General features: G+C 37.7%; 3 protein-coding genes across 4 annotated transcripts; 1 reads left to right on the forward strand and 2 right to left on the reverse strand.

The window, feature by feature from the left end:
* Window positions 1-1,149: 1,149 nt before the first annotated feature.
* LOC149384564 (nuclear transport factor 2-like) lies at window positions 1,150-4,228 on the reverse strand. Its single transcript, XM_089629391.1, has 9 exons — window positions 4,049-4,228; window positions 3,394-3,578; window positions 3,059-3,311; window positions 2,726-2,982; window positions 2,474-2,642; window positions 2,257-2,378; window positions 2,106-2,171; window positions 1,816-1,867; window positions 1,150-1,687 (listed from the first exon to the last, which is right to left on the reverse strand). The coding sequence occupies exons 2-9, from the start codon at window positions 3,574-3,576 to the stop codon at window positions 1,446-1,448; spliced, it is 1,344 nt and encodes a 447-aa protein (XP_089485517.1). The 5' UTR covers window positions 3,577-3,578; window positions 4,049-4,228; the 3' UTR covers window positions 1,150-1,445.
* Window positions 4,229-5,042: 814 nt separating this feature from the next.
* On the forward strand, window positions 5,043-7,698 carry LOC149384565 (UDP-glucose 6-dehydrogenase 1). 2 transcript variants are annotated; one of them, XM_089628366.1, is made up of 2 exons: window positions 5,043-5,163; window positions 6,060-7,698. In XM_089628366.1, exon 2 carries the CDS (start codon window positions 6,085-6,087, stop codon window positions 7,525-7,527), a length of 1,443 nt encoding a protein of 480 aa, XP_089484492.1. In that variant the 5' UTR covers window positions 5,043-5,163; window positions 6,060-6,084; the 3' UTR covers window positions 7,528-7,698. The 2 variants fall into 2 exon arrangements, with proteins under 2 accessions (XP_089484492.1, XP_089484493.1); XM_089628367.1 differs by having other exon boundaries at window positions 5,073-5,163; window positions 6,065-7,698.
* A 729-nt stretch (window positions 7,699-8,427) lies between these two features.
* Window positions 8,428-9,253, reverse strand: C/VIF2 (cell wall / vacuolar inhibitor of fructosidase 2). The gene has a single exon (XM_089629090.1). It carries the CDS (start codon window positions 9,064-9,066, stop codon window positions 8,542-8,544), a length of 525 nt encoding a protein of 174 aa, XP_089485216.1. The 5' UTR covers window positions 9,067-9,253; the 3' UTR covers window positions 8,428-8,541.
* Window positions 9,254-13,012: the final 3,759 nt, after the last annotated feature.

Here is a 13,012-nt window from a genome sequence, read left to right on the forward strand (position 1 = left end):
ATTTGTACATCAAAATAAAACCAACACCAATACAAATTACAATAATATAGATCTTCAGTTTGCGCAATTCATCTCCTATTTTTTCCCTCAACTTCTTCAGCTCAATGTCTACTTCATTATTCATGTACTTCTCCAACAAATCTTCAGTTTCCCGTTCTTCGAGTTTGTTAATTTTCTTCAATAATTCAGGTATGATTTGTAAAGACCTCTTATACATACCACAACCATTGTCCTTATTCTTCTACAAATAACCCCCAATATCAGCGTCAATTAATAACCTAGAGAAATAATGATGAGGGGTAAGGACTACATCGAATCATAAATACAAGCAACGTACCTCATATCTTGAACATCTATAAAACCTCCTTCCTGGGTTGTCAGACGTCCATGACGTGCGCTTGACGCACAACACACGAAAATAGCACCGAGGAATCAAAAGTTTTTCGGCAGACTTTGCTTCATCGACGCCCATAAATCCACTCTTCGAAGAAGACGCCATCGACAATGGGTAACAAATTAACAATGTAATATTTAGTGTTCGATTTTGGTTTGCGAAGATCGCATCAGATCAAATTTTGGGTTTTAGGGTTAGGGATTTTGGGTTTCAATGAATGAATTTTGGGTTTTAGGGATTTTTATATTTATCGGGATTTTTTTTCGAAAACACGAAGAGGAAGCTATATTTAATGTGCTTAGTAAAGGCTTAAAAAGTATTCTGATAATTTACCTTTGATAATGTGTCAGGTGACAAAAACGTGAGTGAAAGATGGATGTTAATTGAAAAAATAGACGGAAGGGGTTACGGTCGACGAAAATGAAAATTTAGAGTAATTTTTATGAAAATTTTAAGTTTAGGAGGCAATTTGTTACCAAACCCTAAGTTCAGGGAGTATTCTTGTAATTTTTCATAAATCCGTTCAACCAGGGGCGGACCCAGGTGGTGGCCTCAAGAGACCTGCCCCCCCTCCCAAAAAATAATTCGGGCTTAAATTTATTTTTATTTTACAATTGATACGTTTATGAAGTACACAAACCAGGCAAGTTTTGAATGGTGCAAGAGTCCAAAGGTATTTTATGTAATTAATCCTAAAAAAAAAAAATCCGAGGTATTATAATGTATAGAAAATCAAATCTGTCAAACAGAAACTGTGGGGGAAAAAAAATCAATCACACCATTAAATCGATTATTGTTACAGCACGGAAAAAGTATTAAAACAGATTACAAAAAACAAACCTCACAATCGTTATAATCTTTCCTAAAAGAATACTAACAATAGAAACCCTAATTGCCGCCCATGTTTACCAAAATCCTCTATATCTAATCTCAAAAATAAAAATAATCTAACAAAAAGATTCCCTTTTTTTTTTTTCGTCTTCTTGTAATGTCTAAATAAATTAATAATGATAATAAATATAAATTAAAAAAAACTCAATTTCATTTTAATCTAGGCCTTGACGTCTGCTTCTGGAGACTTGACTTCAACGTTCGAGTTGGATTTGAGATTAGGTTCGCCATTGCGTGGGCCGTTTCCATTTCCATTTCCTCTCGCCCGACCCGAGAAATCGCCACGCCTCTCGAAATCGTTTCTTCCAAAACTCCGGTTTCCGTTGAAGTTGCCACGGCCACCCCTGAAGTTGTCATTGCGATACCCGCTTCTCCCTTGAAACTTCGGTCTCTCGTTGGTAGCTGCAATTATTTCGAGAAAAATATAAAAATTAAAATCTCTGTTGAACTCTAATTAATAATTACTCTTTCCGAATAAATCACGTCTTTGTGTAAAAATCAGGCCATAAGTCATTTAAATTTACACTCACCCCGTCGCTCTTCGATGGACAATTTGCGCGAGCCGAAATCAATGGGTGATGCCTGAGAAGGGAATATATTGAGCATGTTAGGAAATTTACTCACTAAAACTTGCCTATATAGACTGGAAAAGAAAATATGGTGTGAATTTTTAGCAGGGAAGGAAACATAGGACTGAGCAATTTTTTGTGTTGGATTCTTAGCAAATCAACCATAAAGATAAACTTATTAAATATGAAGACATTCAGATACGTTCACATTGCGAATCTTAAAAGTACAAAATCAATGCAGATAACAATACCTCAAGTGCGCTTTGTACTGCGGTAGCAGATTCAAATTCGACAAACCCAAAACACGTTCCTTGTTGCTGAAATCAAAAGAGCAAAATGTTCAGCCAAAGGACAAGGATTGTTATTTTTGTTCGAAGAAACTATCGAGAAAAGAAGTCAAACCTTGCTACTTCTGACTTGAATCCCATCCTTCTTGATGGGGCCGTATTGCTTGAAAAGCTTTTCAAGTTCATCCACAGTGGCCGACATAGGAAGACTTCCAACAAATATGGCGTGAGCCTTGGCTGCAAACAGGTAAAACAAACACCGTTTAAAAATATATATCTCAACAATAAAGAAGGGAAAAGGGATAAAAAAATAAAAAAAAATTAAAAGAAACCAGTAGGTTCAGCGGTCTTCTCCGGGGCATCATTGGTCACGGGAACAGGGATCGGGACAGGGGTTTCGGGCTTTGGCACCACAGGGGCTCGAACACGGGGCTGCTCCGCAGGTTTTGCCGGAAGAGCTCTCACTTGAAACGGGGCAGCGTTTTGTTTCAATGCGCTCACCTAAAAGCCATAAAGACCACACACTAAGTACTCGGTTCCAAACTTATCGATTACCATTAAGACGATAGAGAACTTAGACCGACCACTGATGCGAAGGACTTTTTCGGAGCGGGAGTGGTGTCCAAAGGAGGCGAAACGGGCGCTTCGCCGGTGGTGTCGTTGACCTGTTCATCGCTCTGGACCTGAGTGACCGAGGGCTCAGGAACAGCGTTCTCTAACGCAATGTCGCCGTTCTCGGCAATCGGCTCCTCGATTTCAACAGTCTCAACAACTGGGCTCTCGGTGTTGGTGGAATCCTCCTCCGCTTCAACGGGCTGAGCGACTAGGCTCTCGGTCAACTCTGCATTCGAAAAGAGAAAAATGAATATCTGGAGAATGAAATGAAATGAAATGCAAAGGTGGTCTAGTGATCGTACCGATAGTGGGCGCCACGTCATCGACAAACCTAAAGATGTCGTTCAGGACAAAGTAGCTGTGAGACGCCGCCCCCGAGCCCTGAGGGGCCAGAAAGAAAGTTTGTACGAACTTTCTTCTCTCACTGTTTTCGACAAAGAAGCCAGTGACCAAGACAATCACTCCACCCTGATGGGAAAACTGAGAATCAACACTCGAAATGTCTATGTGATGATCGTTTTCGTAGTTCAACGAGAGAATCATCTCGTTAATTCCCTGCTCCAAAGAAACAGCAACCATTTAGCTTCACGTAAAGATACGATCTGCGACCAAAAGACCTGTGCTGAGAGGAACGAACCTGCATAGTGACGACAGAGGTCATGACTCCGTCGGGGCCGGGGCAGCTAAGCGTGCTAATATCGGTGTAGAACTTGTGGGCCATCTCCGGAGATGCGCGCAGAGTACGGTAGTACTGTTCCACAAATATATTGCCCACCATCTGCGGATTCGACACATTTGTCTCCTCGCTTTGACTACCCATCTCTGCGTTCGCACAGTACAAACAAAGTGTATATATATAATGAGATACGATTGGAAAATGGAAGGCTGATAAAATCCAGATTCAGATACTCGCAACACTGAATTGGTTTTTTCAATGGTCTGGTCCAGTCCACACACGGATCACCAATTTAATTCCATTAATTCTAGTTAATCATATCTGCATAGATCCTTATTACAAATTATTCTTTTGATTTTTCTGTATCTTTTAAGAATGAATCAAGCTAAACTATACATACATACCACTCAGATATTCCCCTTACATCCGTAAATTTTTTTTCATTCAATTGAAATGATTATAACACATTTCGCATAAGTAAATTCATTATGATTATAAAATTAAAGTAAAAGACACAGTTAATACACAACCAGAATCGATCCAAGCAAACCCTAACAAATTGAAATGATAGCGACGAAGTACTAACGCACGCGGTTACAATCTCGAGTGTGCGTACCTAGAGTGCGGCGAGCGAATCGGACGGCTGAGAATGATGTAAAAGTTGACTGTGAGAGAAAGTCTTGAGCTTTAAGGCGGTTGTGATCGGCGCTCGGGGGTCTTGAGGGCGGCGCCGGAGTGGGAAGCGGAATGAAAGGAAGTGGGAGAGAATGGGTTTAAGAATTAGAATTACGACTGTCGCTCTAAATAGTGCATGAATACCCTAATAAAATTTAAAAATAAATAAATAAATTCATCGGGCCGGGCCGAACTGAGCATTTCTAATTAAGGAAATTACGAAACTGATGATTTTAAGGTGATATTTCCAAAATAACGACTATTTTAAATCCTTTCAAAAATATCATTTTTGAAAATTGACTATTATTTGAAAAATGAGTTTGTAACTTAAGAAGCGCTATTTTCTCAATAAAAATTCCAAACATGTTATTTTTATAATAAAATACAAAAAATACTATGAGAAGCAATTTTACACGTTTTTATTTTTGGAATTTACAGTTTGAAGTATTATAATGAAATATTTGAGGAATAAATTTTGAAATAGAGTTATAGTTTAGGTTTCAGACTCGAAAATGAATAACATTGGCGAGTACGTTTCGTAACTATAAAGATTCATGAAATAATAAATAATAAACCAAATTATGATAGAGTGTAAAATAAGAAATATAAAAGATGTGATTACTGATTTGATTTAGTGGTAATCTCACACATATTTCAACGGAAAAATCGCATAAATGCATGTCCTCTCTTTTACAAGTGAATGATTTATTATCTTTCAGCTTAATACTTCTGTATTAAATCATATAATTTTGATCGATAGTGTCACCTACACTGCTAATATATCATATCATGTAACTTTTGTTCACTTTTCAATATATATATATATATATATATATATATAAATTATAAAACAATATTTAATTAAAACAAAAAGACTACGTTTGCTATTTTTCATTAAAATATGCAATTTTTAGTAAAAATATTAAAATATAGGTAAACATTTTGTCCTAAGTAGAACGATGCCATTAAACTATAAAGCCACGCCTCATTCCTCACATATCTCCCTCGTCCATAAACGAAAAAAATAAACAAAGAAAGATCTCTCGTAGCTCAGAGGTAAATTTCCATCTTCTAATTCTCATTTCGATATTTGGTTTTCATTTTTTGTTCGCTGCGATTTGTTGTTGCTCAATTCTGGTGTGGATTTTAGCGATCTCTGTTTTTTTTGGTCTTCCTTTGTCGGTGTAGTTGACGAAGCGAAAATGTTTGTACGTGCTCTGTTCACGATGATCTGATCTGATCTGATCTGAATTGTTCTAAATTGTATCTTAAGTAAACGGAAAAAGCTCTGGAATTTGTATATCTGAATATGCAGATCTAGCGTCATTTTCGCGGGTTAAAGTTGTGGTCGTCGTTTACTGTGTTCTAGCTTTATAAATTGCTTTATAACTATAGATCTGATTGAATTATAACCATTATTGATCGGAATCTTCATAAAGTTGGGATTTTTCTGCGTTGAAAAAACTTTTGTATGTCCTTTCAAATATTTATGTGTTGTTATTGAAAGATATTTGTTGATTTCTAAGTGTATGGCCAGATCTGGTTTTGCTTATCAATTTACAGATGGAAAACAAGTTTGTTTATTTTCATGCATGTTCGATGAGCCAAGTTATAAATCCATAACCTATAAGTCGAAAAATTTACTAGCTTATATCATTCTTCAGACAATATATCAAGAATGAAATTGTTTGACTTTTGTGTTTTTATGCAAATTGTAATTACCTCTATTAGTACCCACCCGTAGAGATGATTGCCAATTCATTTGAGTGTTGATAGAACTGAGCGAGTCTCTTTATATTAGTTATCCTTATAATACGATGAAATCGAAAAGGATCTGACTTTGGATCTCAGATCTGGAAAAGTAGTACTATGTATGGTTGTACAGTAGAGTGCATAGTAAATGTGAGAATTTGTTTTGTTTATTTATTTATTTATTTACTGGTTGAGGACAGGTTAGGTTTTTGAGTGTGATCAAGGATGGTGAAGATCTGCTGCATTGGTGCTGGGTATGTGGGTGGGCCCACGATGGCCATCATTGCTCTGAAATGCCCGTCCATCGAAGTGGTGGTGGTGGACATCTCCGTGCCTCGGATCACGGCCTGGAACAGCGAAACGCTTCCCATCTACGAGCCGGGCCTCGACGCGGTGGTGAAGCAGTGCCGGGGAAAGAACCTGTTCTTCAGCACGGACGTGGAGAAGCACGTCTCGGAGGCGGACATAGTGTTCGTCTCGGTGAACACCCCGACGAAGACGCGGGGCCTCGGGGCCGGGAAAGCGGCGGACCTGACGTACTGGGAGAGCGCGGCGCGCATGATCGCCGACGTGTCGAAGTCGGACAAGATCGTGGTCGAGAAGTCGACGGTCCCGGTGAAGACCGCGGAGGCCATCGAGAAGATCCTGACCCACAACAGCAAAGGGGTCAACTTCCAGATCCTGTCGAACCCGGAGTTCCTCGCGGAGGGGACGGCCGTGGAGGACCTGCTGAAGCCCGACCGCGTTCTGATCGGCGGGAGGGAGACCCCCGAGGGGGAGCGGGCGGTGCAGGCGCTGAAGGCCGTGTACGCGCGGTGGGTCCCGGAGGACCGGATTCTGACGACCAACCTGTGGTCGGCGGAGCTGTCGAAGCTCGCGGCCAACGCGTTCCTCGCCCAGAGGATCTCGTCGGTGAACGCGATGTCGGCGCTGTGCGAGGCCACGGGAGCCAACATCTCGGAGGTGGCGTACGCGGTCGGGACCGACTCGCGGATCGGAGGGAAGTTTCTGAACGCCAGCGTCGGCTTCGGCGGCTCGTGCTTCCAGAAGGACATCCTGAACCTCGTCTACATCTGCGAGTGCAACGGGTTGCCTGAGGTGGCGGAGTACTGGAAGCAGGTGATCAAGATCAACGACTACCAGAAGAACCGGTTCGTGAACCGGGTCGTGGCGTCGATGTTCAACACGGTGGCGAACAAGAAGATCGCGGTCCTCGGGTTCGCGTTCAAGAAGGACACGGGGGACACGCGCGAGACACCCGCCATCGACGTGTGCAAGGGGTTGCTCGGGGACAAGGCGCAGGTGAGCATCTACGACCCGCAGGTGACGGAGGATCAGATCCAGCGGGACCTGGTGATGAACAAGTTCGACTGGGACCACCCGATCCACCTGCAGCCGATGAGCCCGACGACGGTGAAGAAGGTGAGCGTGGTGTGGGACGCGTACGAGGCGGCCAGGGACGCGCACGCGCTGTGCATCCTCACGGAGTGGGACGAGTTCAGGAGCCTCGACTACCACAAGATCTACGCCGGCATGCAGAAGCCCGCGTTCGTGTTCGACGGGAGGAACGTGGTCGACTGCGACAAGCTCCGCCAGATCGGCTTCATCGTCTACTCCATCGGCAAGCCCCTCGACGCCTGGCTCAAGGACATGCCCGCCATCGTCTAGCTTTTTTACTTTTTACTTTTACTCTTTTACTACTACTGTCTCTTTTGATTTTTGTTACTTGACGTCGTATCTCCCTCCTTATTGCTTTAATCTTTATGTACTCTTCTTACCATTACAGATATTTTTTTGAAGACCACTTTGTTATACAAGTTTATTATTTTTCTTCTATAATTCCTGTTTATTGTTGCAGTTGAGTCATGTGATGTGAAATTATTAACTAAAGAAAGTGTTCACTAGCTAATCATAACACCTTAAACGCCAATGTCTCTCCTTTTTCTTTTCTCATGCCCTACTACTGGCACTTTTCTAATTTTCTTACATAAAGATCCGACATATGAGAATACTTCTTATATGTTTCTCTTTTTTTCTTTAAGAGTGATCATGATTTCTTTCTAAGTGGAGGTCTATGATTTTAGCGCCAATAATAAAAAAAAAGAAGAGTCAAGGAAAAAGAAATAAAAAAAAAGGAGAGTAAAGGTCTACGAATAATTTGATGTATCCCGTATTATACTGGATTAAAAAAAAAAACTTTTGTCGGTGTGTTTGAAACGTGGAAAATAGGAGAGATTAAAAATTGAAATCTCTCTCATTATGTTTGTGTTGTTTTGGATTGAAGGAAAATAAAAGAGAGAAAAATAAGACAAAATATATAATTAATTATGAGATTTTATTTTCCTTAGAAATAAAATTCATCCAAATTTATATACATGAAGCCTACGTTGTATTATCTCTTCTTTGACAATCTCTCTTTTTAGAAATAATCTCCTGATTTTATGTTTTATTTTTTCTTGAATTTTCATTTTTTTTTCCTTCAAATTTACACTTTCGCTTGCAGTTTTTCGAGTTTCAAACATACTCTCAATCAACCGGTAGTAACATATTTAATGAGATATCAACAAGAAGTGAATAAGTGCGAAATAATAAATGAATAGGGTGATCAATGACAATGATTGCTCGGTGGAAAACAATTTATTACGATAAGTTGATGGGAAAGAGTAGAGAGAGAAGAGTGAATTAAGGCATGAAAGAAAGAGTAGCAATATAATCGATGATCCCCAACACAACATCACAGATCCTCTTCAGCCCATCTTCTCTAACACCCACCTCCGGCGGATAAAACCCACTCCTCCTCACGAACGCGTTCCGGCACGACGTCGGGTACTCCGCCGCCGCGCTGACGTGGACGTACGCATAGTCTCCGTCGCCGGATCCCAACTCTCTCGCGGCGGCGCGGAGAGCGTCGCCGGCGAAGGCGTAGTCCTGGGCGCACTCCCTGACGGTGGTGCTGATGTTGTTGCCGCCGGAGAGGAAGGCTGACGTGGCGGTGGCGTTGGCGACGCCGTGGGCGATCATGAGAAGCGCCAGGGCGGTGGCGTCGGAGGCGTTACGGCTGGCGGGGTCGGAGTCGAGAGACGACACGCAGAGGTCGAAGTGTTTTGTCGTTTTGCACGTGTCTTTGATCAAGGAAGAGTCGGGATGAGCCACGGTGGAGAGGAGAGAGACGATGATGATGATGATAAGGAGACTCAGACTCGGCATTGTAACTCGGTCCTCCTTTATTTTTTTTCTTCAGATAAAGGAATTTATATCCTTTTTATCAACAATGTCTGTATCGTAGCTAATGAATTGATGTCACGTCATTCCAGTTAAGTTTTTGGAACCGTGGTTATTATTTTTCTACTTGCAACTTGTACCCGTGGTTCTTGGATTTTACGGCTTGCTGTAAATTTATGCCTATTTTTTATATTAAAAAAAATAAATATTAGTAATAAAACGAGGAATGATCGCTGGGGTTGTATTTGTTAAGCGGGTCATTCTTAGAAATATTCAGCGGTGGATTTTGGAATTGTTCCAGTGGATGGGTACAAATGCCGAGTCGATCAATCTCCGAGAAGTCAATGTTGAGACCAATTTGGATCGGGGCATAGAGAATCGGATCCAAGAATATTGAAAATCAATCTTGGTGTAGTATAATTGGCTTCTAAGGTGCGCTGATGGTGTAGCTCATGGTGTATGTAAATGGGTAACACTTGATTCGAGTCGTAGTTTTTTTTTTTTTTTTTAAGTTTCTCATTCTGTGATGAAATGAATTTATTAGTGTATAATATCAATATATAATACTAATTTGTAATGTCGAGAAAAGAAAAATTAAGTGACATGCATCAGAAAAATTGAGTAGTGACTTGTCATGAAAGTCATATTCTTTAATTGAATTACCATGTAGGTGCATATATTTTGTTTGATTGCGCATATTGTGAATATTCGATAAGAATTAGCATGGTAGGCGAATGGCTATACTCAAAAACACTAATTTGGAAGAGAGCTAATTAAAGCAAAGAAAAATTAAGTCACATGCATCAAAGAAATTGAGTAGTGACTTATCATGAAACTCATCTTCTTTAACTGAATTACCATGTAGGTGCTATAGACCCGTGTTTTAATGTCCTTTGGTTTCTAATATTTGTTTGTATGTTGACATTACACAGAGATACAATGATATGATTTTACCGTGAATATGAAAATCAAAGAAATAACTAAAAGCCAAAACTCTTTCAACACAGACAATTGGAGATAAGTGATTAAGAAAGAGAGGGATGTGTAAAGACAGAGATATGGGAGAGAGAACGGTCAATATGAGTACGACTATCACTTGGACAGATACTTTCGTGCACATTCTCATTACATGAGTTGATATGATTACCGTATGACCGCTGCATACGGTTTTTGTTGTGTTTGTAATTTGGTAATATATAGAAACATTGTACACTATTTTTAATTTTATGAATTGTATATATCCTACATACTTTGTATGTTTTTTGTATATTTCTTTTATGGATTCCTCTCGATAAATACGGTATTTGACGATATTCCTCAACGGTAACGGTAAGTTCAACCGTACCGTTTTTTTTTCCTGCTTTCCCTGGTATTCCTTTACGGTACTAGCGGTTACCAGTAAATTCTGAACCTCGGAACGGTAATGGTAACGGTATTTAAATCCTTGATTTATAGACAAAATGAGGTGACAAAAGTCAAGAATATTAATTGGTACAACACCAATAATTAGAGTAAAAAAATAGTGCTAATTGGGTAAATTACAATTAATGAGCAAACACAATTATTTACAATATAAATATATATATATATATATATATATATAGAGAGAGAGAGAGAGAGAGGGAGAGAGGGAGAGAGAGAGAGAGAGAGAATTAAAGAAGAGTCGAACGTTATAATACTACATCGGGCCAAGCATAGCAAGTTGTGATATTAATGATAATGATATATATAGAGTGACACCCGCGTCAACTCAAAGTCGCTTTTAGCGTCTTGGATCTCATTAAAAAAAAAATCGCCTATCTTCTACTTCAGGATTTCTTAGACAGGTAACAGGTTGAGAAAATACTAGGGGTTTAAATTTAAAATAGATAGTAGAAAAAAATTTACAAAATGGTCATATGCGTCAATTTTGTAGCTTAAATATTGGTGGTAAACAAAAATATAAGCTGATCTGCCACAACCCGTAAAGTGCATGATAACGCTCAATATAACAAAAAAAAAATAACTTTGAAGGACTGATAATTTAGGGCGGTCACAATTTTTTTTTCTTTCAAAAAGTATATATTTATATGTATAACATAGTTTTAAAAAAAACAATCCAAGGTTCAAAAAACTTGATTATTGTACATTTTGACTATTTCAATAACTTTACACAAAATTTGACTATTTTACAAATTCAATATCATAAATTGGCTATTTAGCTAAATCACCCAAAATTTTAAAAAATATTTAAATATAAATACAAAAATTAAACTACTTACAATTTGAATTTTATAATTATTAAAATAAATAAATAGATTATATATAATATATTTTAAGAAAACATTTTTTTTTGGTCAAATTGAAAAGGCCATTTTTGGAACGGGGACATGGGAAATTTCCCCATTGGCCCTCCGCTTTAGCCGGGGACCGTTGGTTGTTTCAAGTATCAATCACTTTACCAGTGTTTATTACTATCTTATGAGTTACGATTCTATTTACTACCAATCGTCTTAGTTATGAAATCTCATAGGTTAGTTAAAAATAATATCCAATAGAGACCCTAGCTGTTTAGAATGGAAAATGATTATAGGAATAATTAAGTGGAGCATTTCATTGTAAAAAGTTTTACAAAATCCATTCCAAGAATTTGATGGTGGCTACTAAGAATCACACAATATGAATGGAAACTAATAATAAATGTGTATAAAAAGATCATTAATTACTTATTTTACCATGATACTTTGGCAATGACACACTTAATTTTTTATTTTTTTTTCCTAAAAACTGATAATTTAGGGCGGTCACAAATTTTATTCTTTCAAAAGTATATATTTATATGTATAGCATAGTAAAAAAAAAAAATTAAAGGTCAAAAAAGTTTTTGAAACTTGATTATTGCACATTTTGATTATTTCATTAATTTTACATAAAATTTGACTATTTTGCAAACGGATTATTCATAAATCATGACCTCCTCAACATTTTTGGATCAAAATATAATATGTCAAAATTAATTAAAAAAAAGTATGACTTCTTTATATTTGTTGGTACAAAATTACCCTCAATGAAATATCATTTTTATTTTATATTTCGTATGTCTAGTTTATTTACATGATTGTCAATAATCTACTTGATGTACTGATATTGTCAACATTACAATTTTTTTTTAAACCTGGAAAATCTGGAAATAATAATAATAATAATAATAATTCAAGCAAACCAAACGAAAATCAACAATTGCACATCCAAAATCAATCTCGTTTCGAGTCTTTCTCCATTTACTAGCGATGATTTAGGTTTATTTGTCATGACTTTAACTTTAAGGTTTGAGTTTTGGTATTTTTTGTCATTTTGGGTGGAGAAGAATAAGAAGAATAAATCATGACGGAGAAGAAAATGAATTGACGTGGAGGCGGAGAGAGAGCTATTTATGTTCATATCAATGTATTCACGATTTCACTCCCTCCAAAGTCTCGTATATACCTAATAATTTGGGAAATCTTGAAAAAAAAAATGGTTGTAAGAATCTAGAAATTCGTTTGAAGATTTATTGACATCTTGTCTTTTTATTGACATCAATGTCAATAAATCTTCAAACAATCATGGGAAATTCTTTGAAGATTTATTGACATCGATATTAATAAATTTTCTGGATGTCAATAAATCTTCAAAGAATTTGGTTTGTTGAAGATTTATTGACTAGCATAAAGTATATTGACAACAATTTCAATAAATCTTCAAACAATTTTCGAGAATCGTTTGAAGATTTATTGTCATTCATGTCAATAAATCTTCAAACGAATTTTATAAATTTTCAAACCAAATTTTTATTTAAAAAAAAAAAAAAAAACTTCACATATCAAATGAAAAATGAACTCTATTTTTTCTTTTGTGATTATTAAGTAAATAATAAAATTAAATACAAAAAATAGATATTTCATTAAGGGTA

This window comes from Urtica dioica, chromosome 10, assembly GCF_054948205.1.
Source record: "Urtica dioica subsp. dioica isolate 48M chromosome 10, U.dioica_male_clone48M_v1_H2, whole genome shotgun sequence".
NCBI lineage: Eukaryota > Viridiplantae > Streptophyta > Magnoliopsida > Rosales > Urticaceae > Urtica > Urtica dioica.